This window comes from Puntigrus tetrazona, chromosome 25, assembly GCF_018831695.1.
Source record: "Puntigrus tetrazona isolate hp1 chromosome 25, ASM1883169v1, whole genome shotgun sequence".
Classification (NCBI taxonomy): Eukaryota; Metazoa; Chordata; class Actinopteri; order Cypriniformes; family Cyprinidae; genus Puntigrus; species Puntigrus tetrazona.
This window is the reverse complement of record NC_056723.1, coordinates 9,339,141-9,354,359: the sequence shown is the minus strand read 5'-3', so window position 1 is coordinate 9,354,359 and position 15,219 is coordinate 9,339,141. Positions and strand designations below refer to the sequence as shown.

Sequence of the window (15,219 nt, the reverse complement as noted above, 5' to 3'; positions counted from 1 at the left end):
TTTTTTGACATAACACCTCAAGTCATGCCATTTTAGAAAAAGTGTAGTATTACTTTTCTTGCTATTTTAAATGGGCTGATAATGAATTGGGTATAGAAGTGTGAGCAATTTAAACCTGGATTTAGACCTGAACTGGAATAGATAGATAGACAGATAGATAGATAGATGGACAGAATGATTGACAGATACATAGTGAGATAGAAGGATGGACATTTTGACAGAGAGACATAGAGATGGAGAGACAGATACATAGACAGACAGACAGATAGAAGGATGGATAGATGATTGGACAGGCTTACAGCTTACAGACAGATAGATGGATAGACAGATATGTGCATGAACAGATAAATGGTTGAACAGATGGGGGCATGGATGAATGGACAGATAGACAGATAGACATACAGACAAATAGATTACCAGATACTGACCTGTAAAATCTTGTGGGCACTCACAGGTGTATCCTCCCTCTCGGCTGCGGCACTTCCCATTGTTCTGACACGGACCTGAGTAACAAAGGTCCACCTCCGTCTCGCAGTAGTCTCCAGTGAAACCGTCAGGACATCGACAGCGTAAACCATTCATGGGGTGTATGGGCCTGAAGAGAACCGTGTTGGACGCCACAAAGGGAGCCGTACTGTCAAACTTCAGAACAGCTACGCACTTCATGTAGTTCTCACAGGGCTCCCGCAAACAGATGTTATCATCGAAGGGCAGGACGCGCTGAGTCGAGATCAGAGTCAACAACGTACGGTTCAGATACAGCTGTTCCTGAAGCTCCTCTGACGGGAAATAACGTCCCGGAGCTCCACCCGGGAGCAGAGCCGAGAAAGTGACGTTGAGGATGCTGCCGCTAACGTCTGTGTCGTTTTGGACATTGAAGACGAAGACACCGTCAGGACTGGTGGACAAGACTGCTGCTATGCCTTCGGTGAAGAGAGACAGCAGAGGGGAAAGGAAACGCTCTTGAGACATGTTCTCCAGACGAACCGTGATGCTGTTCGTCAACATGTCATCTGTTATGATGGTCACACGAAGGGTGCAGAGGGCCGAGACCTGGTGGAGTCCATCTGTGGAGACACAAAGGCACATTGAGAGACTCGGTTAATGTTTAAACTCAAGGAATGGCATGGCAGTGCCTGGCAGGTGGTAAGTTTACATTCTTGTGAGTGAGATGAACTTTGAGAACATGCTGGAACATGGAGCTTAATTCTGTGATTGTTCACCAAGCATTACAAACTTCACAGTTTTATGATCTTTTTTCCACACTGTTTGAACAGCCTTACAACCAGCTTCCTGTCAAGCAATACATCAACTTTGAACACAAAAGGAAAAATAAGCTTGAAAGGTTTAGTTTGGAGAGGTGCTAAATATCTGCTGAACTTTTTTAACAGAAAAACATATCAATATATTATTCATATACTTATTTAAAGAATGTATTTTTAATTTATCTGATACTATATAAAATATAAAGTTTATTCCAATAATAATAACAAAAATAATCCATGTTTATCATTGCCAATGGTTTTAATATTATATGTTTTTACCTGTAAAAATACAAATAGTATAATTCTGAAACTTATTTGAATAGATAGGTATATTGTTTATCTTCCTAAAACATACTATAAAAAATAAAACTGTGTTTCTTTTATTATTATTATTATTACTAATACTAATAAAAATAAATAAAATAATGATGATGGTGTCTTATTAGTAATAGTAATAGATGTATTTAATAAATTGTAATAATAATAATAATAATTAATTCATAATAACAATAATAAATAAATGTTTATTTATGTATTATTTATAGATAGACACATACATACTATTTATATACATGTATTTTTATATGTGACAAAATTGTACAAAAATTTACAAAAATCATTAAATATTAATATCATTATTATTATTGTTGTTATTATTACTGTTAATAGTAATGAAGCTACAAACAGAGAAATAAATGAATAAACAAATAAAATTAAACAAAGGAATAAATAAATACTGTTGTTGTTGTTGTAATAACTTCTATTATTCATTTATTGATTTTAGTTAGAACGTTAGCGGTGGGGTCATTGGAAATGTTGGCAGAGCAAAAAACAAACAAAGAAAAAAAATCCACCTTCCATTTCATTCCTCCCCACTTTATCATTACCAAATGGTAAAGTCTGGCCGCTGTGTCACATTTGCTCTGTCCTTTAGTTTGACAGGTATTGTTCAAGGTCCAGTGTATTCTCTTGTAGCAATTGAGGGCTCCTAGTGTAAAGGGCCCCTCTGTCATGTGAATGGAGAGAGCTATAATTGCAGGACAATGAGGACATGTTTCCACTCTGTTACACTGTCCTTTCACATACTGTCAGCTAAACCAGACACGCAGTTGCAGACACAACAAGGAGTTTCTCTCGTGTACGCACACACATTTACACATGCACGCAACTAAATGTGTTGTACTTTGTGATGCACTTTGTTTGCAGTTAAACTTATTTCACGTGTGTGTTAAACAGTTTTTCTAATAATAACTAATAACTGAGGAGATTATATATATATATATATATATATATATATATATATATATATATATATATATATATATATATATATATATAAAATAATATATATATATATATATATATATATATATATATATATATATATATATATAAAATGTACAATATTAGTAATCATAAACCATTATTTAATTTTTTTTTGTGTAGATAAAAATTTTTTTTACTTTAATTAATTGACTATATATCATGCAATTTATTCCATCTATTTTTGTAATCGATTCACAGCCTAATAATAATTCCATAATTTTATGCTTCATTAAAAATTGTATATTCTGGCAAACTTGCAATCATAGCAAATCATAAATTTGTCACATACTAATCACAATTTTCCCACAAACGGCCTAATAACAGGCCACATCCTGTTCCATTGTGTTCATAATACTCAATAATCCCATAAACTCCTAAACTATGTTTCTTTTAAACATGCTAAATAAACTTGCTAAATCATGCCAGAAATCTGATTCTTATACTGAGATGACTAGAGTAATGTATATCCTAAGTGCTTTCTTGCTTTTTGACTTTCCTTTAATGAGGTCTGCAATAAAATCCCAACTTTGTATATTACAGCCACTCTGAAATGCATTAAGCCTCTCTCTTACCATTAAGTGCTACTAAAGCATAACAAACACTCTGGCATAGAGAGGCTTTACAATAAGGTACTGATGAAAACTGATCCAGGCACTTGAAATCTCCACTAAACAAAATTTGAAGAAAGCATTGCTCTAAATGTCCCATAGTCCATAATTGCTCTATCATGATAACCAATATATGTAGAGTATCATATAAAAGTCCTTTAAATCAAACAATAAAACTGCATTGACAAATATGCCAAGCCTAGTTTTTCCCACCAGAAAAAAAAATTAGACAAACAGATCATTCTCAAAGTTGTCCCACACGTAATAAATGGGCCTACAGGTGTGATCTTGGATGGCCTCCAGGAAACAGCTTGTACAAAAGAATGATAAGACCCCAAAATCCATCCATACAATCAAATAGGAATCGCTGAATATTATACACAAGTGTGGGTGGTCCAGAGGAGAAACTCTACCAACTGATTCCAGAGTTTGCTGAACAAGAAAACAAAGCGAAACATTGTACGTTTTAATGGAAGTGCGGCCCAGATACCACCACGCCACGGGAAGCCCGGCTTCATCGAATCCCTCAAAACCGACGGCGGAGATTATGACACGAGCAAAGTAAACTAGGTTGAAATGTTCACGGTTTCACTTGCCAAACACACTCCTTTGCAGGACCACTGAGCTGTGACAGTGTTTACAGCCTCTGCAAAGAGCAAGTGTCATGTTCAGTTTTCTTTCCGAACTATCTGAGAACGAAGGAAAACACACAGGGCAGTTTCTCGAGACGGTGTTTTCCGAGGGAAGTAGCCAAACAATCTGTGCAAAGATAAATGTTCAGTGTAGTTTACACACTCACAAGAGCTGGCCTGCAAACCAACACACAGTGGGACATTTAGAGGTTGTCATCTAATTGTTAAACTGTTCTATAGAGAATGTCTTTTATATTATTATTTGAAATAATTAAAAGAGCGTTTTCGTATCTGTTCCATTTCAGAGATAGTAATTACCACATAATGTAATTACACTGTTGAAGATATAATTAGCATGCAGTAATTTATTACTTTTTTAGATAAACTTACCCAGTAACAACTGAATTCAGATTTAATAAAAATAGACTGCTGGACTACTTTTATTCTCGATTTTAAGGAAAACCCCAACAAGAACATTCTGCTAAACCTCTTATTTTGTTTTTCACGGAAGAATGAAAGCCAAACAGATTTGGATCAGCACGAGGGTGCACAAATGATGACAAAAACGTCATTTATAGATGATCTAATGCTTTAAATATGGATTATCATGGGGTGAGAATACAAAGCCTGGAATACAAACACACCAGACTTATTTTTCACTTTTCAGTCATCTGTCCTTAAACACTCCTTAAGAAGCATGTGGGAACATATACTTGGACAGCTGATTGGCAGTTGGCTGGTGCAACAGTAGCAGAGACTGACAAAAACCTCCTGCCAAAGCATCAGTTAGCCAACGCTAAGACACATGTCCTGCTTCACCAGCAGTGACCACAGCAACATCACGGCTGACGGCTGACCTAAATATGTGCGAAACCAAGCCAACTGGTGCCCAGCGCACAATAGGCACAGCTGAGAGAGACGGGCTGCTGAGTGCACAAGACACTGAAGGCAGGGATGTGCCCCTCTGAAAATTCTAAATCACATGAGAAAATATAAGAAAAGTATGAGATAAAAAAAATCTGAAATTATGATATAAACAATTTAAATGAGACATTTAGTCCAAATGATGAGATTAAAGTGTCAAGATTATGACATGCAGTTTATGATTACATATTATAAATTCTAAAGTAAATGTTTTATATGTCTAATTTGGGATGAAGCCAAAATTATTGCAAAGCATTAATACTGTAAATCATAATTATGAGATATGAGATAAGTCAGAGTACAATCTATGACAGTTTATAGTATGACATAAAATCATACTTGTAAGATTAAAGTTTCAGTTATTAAATATTTAGTCATAATTATCAAAATTCAAAGTCAAAACTTTGATACATTAAATCATAATTTTGAGGTTAAAAAAATCTCTAAAGCCTTAAGTTTGATAACTGATATGGTACAAATATATTGTGCAGCCATCCTTATTGTAAACACAATATTTGGAAGATGCCACATTAACATTCTATGTTGCTAAAATATTTTCAATTGTTTGTTTGTTTCTTGCTTGTTTTTTGCATCTATCCTCCATTCAAGTCCTACATTCCTTCTTAAGGCCTATTAAAAGCTTTCGCCTTGGCATGGCTTGTGTGGAATGTGGTAAGTTGCACTCTGGGAAGTTAATGAGCAAAGCTTCTTTCCGCAGAGTGCATAGACTAAGTGCCTGATAATGGAGACCACACCTCGGCCGGCCTCCCTCATGAATCTGTTGTGATCCTTGTTAACATCATCGGTGGCAGGTCCGCTTTGATCCCTCCAAGCACATACATAAAACAGAGGGGAGCTCAGTCAAATGGAACCCACCAAGGTGTGGATTTTATGGGCAGCTCTGTTAATGCTGCCCAAGGCCAAGAGACATGTGAAGGTGCTTCTGCTTGGTTATGTCGTAGTATCTGCTAGCACTTCTATAAAATATTAATACAATATAGACCCTAAAAGCCTTTATTTAAAAATGCAGTAAAATGCAGATGCCATCAAGTCAGCTGGAAGCTTCCGCATTAATGTGCTCTTTCAAAACAGCTGCTTGAGTTTCGCTTTCACCTAAAAAAAAAAAAAAGTTTTTTAGTTACTTGCAAGTCATTTCAAAGCCAAACTGTGGAACACAAAACAGCTTCCTAAGTTGTTCCATATGCGTTGTGTGAGGAACAGACTAAAATATAATAGTCCAAAAGGTTCTTAAATTTCTTATAAAGTTACCATGACATGCCAAACATTGGGAATTATAAATGTTTGGGGACAAATGTTTTAATGTTTTTGAAAGAAGTCTGTTATTGTCGTGAGGCTGCGCTCATTTGATAAAAAGTGCAGTAAAATAACATGAGTTTTTTTTGGAAATATTGGAAACTGTGATCATTTCTCAGGATTGAAAGCTCAAGATCAGCATTTATTTAAAAATAGTTTTAGTAGCAAAGCAATAGTCTTTACTGTCATTTTAAATCTTTGTCGTATAACTGGTCTCAATCCTTTAAATAGTCATATAGAACACATTTATAATGTCTTTCAAACTTTTTTCGAATTTGACAGCCAGATATAAGACACTATACGATTGCTATGTATGTAAAAGAGCAGTGTGAACATTCCGCTGAGCTCCTTTATACTCCTCAATAGAATGAAAAGAAAAACCATACAGGTTTGGTACAACATGAGCACGAAACAAATAATGACAGGCTTTTTTTTTCAGGTCAGCAGCTTTGAAACACTGGATTGGCTGGGCTGTAATAATTGTATAATACTCTTAAAACAGAATAAAGAATTGGCCTATATTGCATCATCATTGTTAAAGAAGGAATTCAGGAGCAAAGCCTTAGCGCTAGAGAAGATAATGCCCAGTTTGCCCTTTGTACTCGTGCAGTCCAATGAAAAACCTCCATACACCATTCCTGACTCTTTGTTAAATAGTCTTCGGTGTCCAATGGCAACCGGTTGCGTCTAGGAAATAAGAACAAATACTGCTAAGCTCTATTTATGGGTAACTCAACTCTGCAATTGTTACCACACGTTGTCTTTTGAATCAAAAATCTGTTTCGCGCAAGTGATTTGATGGAGAATGCCTTTTTATTGTCATGCAGGACCACCAGTCACAACACACCGTGCACGAGTGACAAGTTTTGCACCGTCGTTGTTCTGCTCTACGTCTGATCTCTACACTTTCAGCAGACAGACACCAAGTGAGTGCAAAAAAACTCTTCTTTCAGCAGTGTCCTTCCTTTAAGGTCTCGACACACAAACAGCTTTGTCTTCACTGACAGAAATCTGCATGTGGACAATGCCTCCCTCCTCCTCGAATTTAAGAAGCCCCCCACATTTCACCCCCTACCCTGCTTCTCACCCCACTTCACAAAAGGGGCCCGTGCTTCAACCCCCAGCTTGGTGCAAAACGCTTAAGAGCTCCACAATGCTCCCCCTTTTCCATGGCAACAACAACGGAGAGCCAGAGCTTTTCAAAACTCTTTTTCCCAGACTTCCTTCAGAGGACGTCCATGAGGAAACCCAATAGGATGCTTCGGTTCCATTACCAGAGGATTTAGAAGGCGGTTAGCTTGCTTAATGCAAGTTAGTCAACTAAAAGGACCGGCATATGTTGTGATTTGGTTGCTGGTCTCCACTAGGCTTCTTAACTACCTTAACCAGCAAGATTTTCTTGGTTCTTCTGGTCTAGTGTTCACCAAACCAGCAAGGAATTAAAAGGTTGCTCAAACCCAATATGAAAATTATGTCATATCACTATCTCCACGTCATTCAATCTGTATTTTCAGAAGCGTCAAGAATACTTTTCGCATGCAAAGAAAGTAAAAAAAAAGATTTTTTTCAACAATTTGTCCCCCCTTTGTGTCTCTCCACATCACTGCAGTGCCATTATCGCATGCATATGATACAAAATTTGTTGTTGTTGTTGTTTTTTATTCTATTTATATGCACATTCATGAGATCGGATAGGATAACTTGTTCTGAAAGGTTGAGATTCTCTGCATGGTTTAGATGCTTTGAAACGCTGATACGAGATAAAGATTCCATATACATGATGATTTAGAACATGCCTCGATAAGGATAAAGACATATGCACCGCCATTAACCGGAGAAATGTGTGCGCCACACGCTTTGCATCAGCCACTGCGTGAGATTCCACTTAGACAAAGAGAGGATGGATGAAATACATCAAAGGTTCAAAAGATAAAGATGAAAAGATCAAGGATTATGAGGGGTGCCCTACCTTTAAAATAAAACTGTAGATCAAAAGTATGACCGAAGAATTAACCACAGATGGTTGGTCTCTTCCTGGCAGCTCACTCTCTCAAATTAGATATCGAACTATCACTCAAAACCCAAAAGCGCTCCATAGATAAGCTGAAGAAGTTATCTTGACAAACTGTTATGAATGGAATGCATCCCTGGGGTTCAGTCAAGTTTATAAAGAGAAGGTAAAGTGATGCAAAATAACTAGAGCTAGAGATGAGGCTTTATGTTAGAATAGAGAAGAACCACCGAGTCAACATGAACGTACATGTTACATTGCTTCATATACTGTAAATGTAATACTTCAGATTTGTAAAACTTACAGCGTGCCAACAAAACTGCATTTATATTAATGCAGTGAAAAATGTATTTACTGATTGTAAATATAATGTATTTAAGAACAACGCATCATGTGTATCCAAAATTTCTTTTTCAGCATTAAATACAAAATTTAATGGCAATAGTTGGCTAAAACTTCAAAACTTTATGAAACTCAGGGGTCATAACATGACAATGTTTTTTTTTTTGGCACATTAAGTGTCAATTCCTTCCAATTTAACTTAAAATTTCAAAAGAAACTTTGGCAAATGACCAAATTGGAATTGTGGAAGGACACTTTCTTTTTTTTACAGACATTGGTTCATATTGAGTTTTTGTTACTGTTATATGTATGTATCTCTGCAAATGATGCTGCATTTAAAATTGTCAAATAATTTGCTATAACTAATTTGAAACATTTAAAAAAAAAAAAATATATATATATATATATATATATATATATATATATATATATATATATATATATATATATATATATTATTATTTAATAATATAATGATAGAAAACTCATTATAAACTTTATTTGGAGTACTATACATTTCTTCACTATTGATAAGGATTTAAATGCAAGATATTTAATGCGTACTTAAAGTATACTTGCAACAGCTCTATTTCACAGTCCAATTTACTTCAGTTTATCTGTAGTTGGACGTCAGAACTATTTCAACACAATTTAAGCACAAAAAGCACTAACTAAAGTCTAGCTGTTCCGATTTAGAAGTACATAAATTATGAAAATGTATTTGTAGTATACTATGCATGACATAAATGTATTTCAAATACATTTAAGTATATTTATTTTTCACTAGGGTATATACAGAAATGTTATTAATCATAAGCTGCTTTGAGAAATGCCTGTGTTCTCCCTCTATTGTCACTGTGTACTAGGAAGTTAGGTGTCTGCCCACTAAGCAGCGACACATGGCATCTCTGAGAATCAAATTAAGTCACAGAGTGTCACTGGAAGCACATGATAAAGGGGCATCTTTGCTATCAGGCTGATCCTGATCCTCTGTAAGCTGTGACAACCATTAAACAAAAGTAATCAAAACAACACAAAACAAACTCTAGTTGTACCCAGCCTACGTAGGAGTTTTAAAGGCTGTTCAATTAATCCCCTGCATTTTCTTGTCAAATGTGACATCTTATACGAGACAAACAAGTTTTATCACTGTGAATCTATGAAAAGCCATCACTCCGTGGACATCAGTTCTAATCCTGATATCACGTGATATCTTGTTGTGACATGCAACATGGTTTTCAACTTATGGATGGATTTCACTTATTTAAGTTTTTCAGTTTTTACTTAAATTAACCAAGGAACATGTTACAGCTTGGGGATGCCAAATGTGAATAAAGACTATCTTGAAACCATAAGTCAAGTCGAAACCTCCTTTGACACATGATCAGTCACTGTCTAATAGGCAGGACAGTCTGTAAGCTTTGGCTCCTGGGAAAATATACATGAAACGAACAAACCTGACAGGTAAGAATGACATTTGATTTCTCCAAGTCTGTAAGGGAGAAGGGCTGACAAAATTTTATTCGTGTTTGTGCATGATAGTTGTTAGTGGGAATATTTTCTAGGATGTGTGGATCTAAGGAATGTGGGGGTAAATCAACATTTAATTTGTAAATGGTTGTAGAGAAGCAATTTATTCAAAAGTACATCTTATTATCAAATCACAGTCACCATACTGGGGTAGAAGAGACTATGAAAGAGTTTAAAAAGTCCAATAGTTTAAAAAGTCCCTTTAGTCATTGTGGGATTTGAAGTCAGAAGACTAATTACTTTAATCCCAAATACTAATTAGGTGTAATTTAATGTTTTTTTTAAATTTGCTACTATCCTAGGTTTTACCCATTTGTCAGTAAGATTTTTTCCCTCATTTAAAACACAATAAAATGTAATATTCCCTTATTCTTTTATATATTTTAATATGTACAAGTCAGAATAAGCATTTTGTTTGAATTTTTACAGACATATTTTGTTCAAATTAATCTCAATGTAACATTATTTCAACAAAATTTTGACATTTAATTTTCCAAAACGTATTTGAAACCTTTAAAAGTAGACACATTTAATGCGCTTTCTATGGACATAAAATCACTTTTGTAAATTTCTTTTGACGTGGACATCTTAACATCTTTAATTGATATTGCATTATGTAATGAAAGTCACAATTGTAAGAAATAAGGATGACTTTTTTTGGTGTAAACAGCTTTTTTAAAAATCTCATATTCACTGAATAATATATTGCCAACCAGAATGTACAAATTGATGGCCACTTCAGAATTGCTGCAAATAAATAAGCTTAAACGTGACAATTGTTGCCATGGATATGCTCACTAGGGAGTGCTAGCAAATATTGTTAAGCATGAACAGTAAAGACATAAAAATAATTTAGGGATTCAGGGACTGAGAACCCGCCTGAAGAGAAGAGCAGAGCAAACTAGACAGCACACGAGGAGGCAGATCACTATCACTAAGAGCATCAAAGAAAACCAATTAACGCAGTGTGAAAAGAATAAAGCTTACATAAATCCACTTCTACTATAGCAAGACAACCGGCAAAGCTGATTTTGGAAATCACTCAACCTTTGGCCAAATAATGGACTAGTGAAACAGGCTAAATAATGTGTTATCACGTGAGTCTCACCTGAAACCGTCACCCTCATTGTAGCCTCAAGCGGCCTGTTGTTATCCAAGTCCTTGCTCAGCTTTAGCTCCCCAGTGTCTTGATTGAGAATCAGCAGGTTGAGCTCATTCCCCTCAACAAACGTGTAGAGGAGCTTGTCGGACACATCTGGATCACGAGCAGGCACCTTCCCGATAACTCCTGTGGGAAAGCTGCTGGACTTATTGGTGATGTAGTTGTTGAAAAGGATCTCAAAATCCTGTAGAACTGGGACGTTGTCGTTGACATCTACTAGGAGGATGTGTACAGTGGCCCGGCTGACAAGTGGGGCCGAAGTGGCCTGGACCACTATCACATACTCCATCTTGGCCTCAAAGTCTAAGTCAGTAAGGGCGATTAGATCTCCGCTAAAGATGTCGAGCTGGAAGACTTCAGGAATATTGCCCTCTACAATCTGGTACAGGATTTGGGCGTTGGTACCTTCATCTGGGTCTGTGGCACTTACACGGGCCAGAGTGGATCCTACTGCACTGTTTTCCTCCACGTAAAAGTACAATTCGTCCTTTTCAAACACAGGGGCATTGTCATTTATGTCCAGCACGGACACATGAATGTTCACAGCTGCCTTGAGAGGGGGCACTCCTTTGTCCACCGCAAACGCCTTGAGGCTATACAACGCAACGTTTTCCCGATCCAGCTTGCGGGCCGTTCTGATGATCCCAGAATATGGCTCGATAAAAAAGTCCCCCTCTCCATCATCTCCTCCCTGAAAAGTGTAGCTGAGTCGACCATTAGAGCCAGAGTCTCTGTCTGAAGCAGATACCTGGAGTACACTTGTGTATACCGGTGCATCCTCAAACACCGTTCCCTGGTAGATGTCCCGGAGGAAGTGGGGTGCGTTGTCGTTGGCATCAAGAACGATGATCTCTACGTAGGTTGTGTCTGATTTCTGGGGGATGCCGTTGTCTCGGGCAATAATGGCTAGTGTGTAGGAGGCCTGATCTTCGTAGTCAATCTCAATTTGAGTCACGATGGCACCAGTGTCAGGATCAATTTTGAACTGTGGCACGTTGTCCTCCATTACATAAGTGATGCGGGCGTTTTCGCCAGTGTCTTCATCGGTGGCGCTGATGACCACGACGGTGGAGCCAACGGGACGGTCCTCGCTCACTAAAACCTGGTAGTTGGCACTTTGAAATACTGGCCGATGGGTGTTGGCATCAGTCACATTAATGGAGATTTGAGCTGTGTCATGGCGAGTACCGTCCGAGGCGGTGATTGTTAGGAGATACTGCCGTTCTTGCTTGTAGTCCAGAGGTAGAGCTAAAGTAATAAGTCCCCCTCCACTCTGACTGGTGATGGCAAACCTGTTCCGAGTGTTCCCAGTCGATATTTGGTATGTGACCACGCTGTTTACATCCCTGTCTACAGCAGTGACTGTAAGCACATTGGTACCTACGACTGCATCCTCATTGACTTTTAGGTTATACAAGTGCTGCGTGAAGGTTGGGACATTGTCATTTACATCTAGTATAGTAACACTTACACTAGCTGAAGATGACATTGTAGGAACCCCGAGGTCTCTGGCCTCAACGCCAAAATTGTAAAACTCTGTAGTCTCCCTGTCCAGCTCAGAGCTAACCGTGATCCATCCGGTGTTGTTATTGATAATGAACGGAAAAGTAGGTGATGTATCGGTCAGCTTGTACTCCAAATGAGCATTGTCACCCGAATCAGCATCGATAGCTTGGATGTGTAACACAGAGTAACCTACAGGAACATTTTCTAACACTGAGGCTTGAAAAGGAGTGCTGACAAACATGGGTGCGTTATCGTTAACATCTAACACTTGGATTACCACCATACCTGTACCATTAATAAGAGGCGGCCGTCCTCCATCTTGAGCTTTCACTCGGAGTGTGTACTCTCTTATCATCTCATAATCTAGAGGACTGATAACATCAATGACCCCCGTAGTGGAGTGTATGTAAAACTGTTTCTTTATATTCCCATTGATGATGCTGTAATGCACTTTCGCATTATTTCCGGCATCTTTATCCGTAGCCTTCACCGCAACCACTTGAGAGTTCACGGCTACGTTTTCAGTAACTTGAACTACATATCGCTTCTCACTGAACTGTGGGTAGTTATCATTCTCGTCCTCTATAAAAATGTGCACCGTGGCTGTGGCTGTACGTGGCCCGGGCTCTCGACCCTGGTCGTTAGCTTCGACGAGAAGCCTATACTGGGATTTGACTTCTCTGTCTGGTCTGACTCTGGTTTTGACCAACCCATTCCTTGGGTCAATTTCGAAGTAAGCGTTCACCTCATTATCATTCACAATCTTATAAATCATATTGGCATTAGAAGGTGCATCTCCATCTGTAGCCCTAATAGTCATCACCTCAAAGCCCACTTCAACATTTTCTCGAATGCTAACCCTATACTCGTTCTGCTCAAAAACCGGCGTGTGGTCGTTGGTATCACTGACTGTTATAGTGAGGTACGCGATAGCTGATCTTTTAGGGGTTCCTCTATCGGTGGCAGTAACTTTAAACACGTGAGTGTCTTTAACTTCCCTGTCTAGAGGTTGGAGAGTGGTTATACCTCCAGTCTCGGGGTTAATTTGAAATAAATTGTTAGAGCGGCTGTCAAAAATAGCTTCCATATCGTACTCGACAACACCGGCGTCTCCGTCATCCGCGTCAAACGCTTTGAGGGTTATGACACGCGTTCCTGAGGGCTCGTTCTCTGGCACCGACACCTGATAGTTTGGGAGCTGAAACTGAGGAGCGGAGTTCGCGTTTCTTTTTTGACGTTTGGCCCACGGGTCTAATTCCCTGCCAGTGTGTTCTCTGCTCAAGTGTAACTTAACATCTACAAATAAAGAGCTATTTAGTGAGTTGGGCATCAAACAAAGCAAATTTGCCGTGTCTCGCTGCTTGTGAGGTAAACAGAGGTTCGCGCCTGTGAGGGAAACAACGCGCCGCTGGTCTTTCTCCACGCACCTACCGCGAAACATTTGGGAATTCCGCATGGAAACGGGCAAACGTTCGTAAATGTTTATGGGTAACGAGTCCAAAGAAAAACACGCCTCATACCCAGTCAAAAGATACATGTAGGCATCTGGATTAAGATTTTTTCTTTTGTATTTGATGAAGCAGTTCTGACCATGCACGAACGTGTTGAAATGAAGCAGTATGAAGTTGTCCGATAGCAGTGACTTAATCCGCAAATACAACGGCACGGGATTTCTCGGTAAACGAGCGCAGTCAACTTTGCGCGCGACTGACAACAACCCATCACGTCTCCCGAGCTTCACAAAGTGTCGTAAAGACTTATCTGTCAGACTCCTGTCGATTCTGTAAGTCCAGTCTGGTCCGACTGATACATTTGCCAGAGTCGCGCCAGGCTGGAGGGACCCCGATAGATGCAAATCCACGCATCCAAACGGTGGGAGACGAATAAGTAATCCAAAGCACATCCATATCACTGGCAATTCCATGGCTCACGCGCATCCCATTGGGAAAATTATTCCAAACGATCCAGAACGCGTACAGTCCGCAAAATTCCAACCATTCCTGTAACGTGAAAGTGCACATTGGGTCAAGGCATGTTTCTGTGTGCTGAGCAGCAGGGACCAGAGAGCTGCACTGATAAGTTTGAATGAGTAAGACGGCTCTTCTCCCTCCCCTCCCACTATTTGCACGGACCTGCTCGTGCATTGTGATTTTGAAATAGGCTACCCAATGAGCTCAACGGAAAAGCGTTCATTCTTGTCTATCAGAGACCAAAGTTTCACATTTAAATGTAAACCACCAAATGAGTTATGAATGCACCTTCTTTATATGCCCTCTTAATTTAAAAGGATTGTTATGTATTTCTAATGACTGATTTAAAAAAACACGATTTGTTCAGGCTACACACTGTTGGTTTTTCACATTTCCATAATCATTTAGCCTAAATATTTTAAGCCTGTTTTGCACCTTACTGTTTTGTATAACAACGTGCACAATATCTTAAAATGACATTATTGTAATTCTTTCAAAATCCTTCTATTTTAGTAGGCTGGTTATACTTTTCACTGATTTGTATTACTCCGTTAAATTGCCTAAACAGTGAACACGTGTTTTATTTAAAAGAAAAATGATTTTTTTGCTCCATTATTCTTTCCCATTCC

At 38.3% G+C, this 15,219-nt stretch overlaps 1 protein-coding gene across 1 annotated transcript in view; it reads right to left on the bottom strand.

The window, feature by feature from the left end:
- Positions 1 to 14,687, bottom strand: part of celsr1b (cadherin EGF LAG seven-pass G-type receptor 1b) — a 42,890-nt gene extending 28,203 nt beyond the window's left edge. The window contains 2 exon segments of the mRNA XM_043228677.1: positions 429 to 1,067; positions 11,061 to 14,687. Of these exon segments, the coding sequence (XP_043084612.1) occupies positions 429 to 1,067; positions 11,061 to 14,544 (4,123 nt within the window). The 5' untranslated portion in view covers positions 14,545 to 14,687.
- Positions 14,688 to 15,219: the final 532 nt, after the last annotated feature.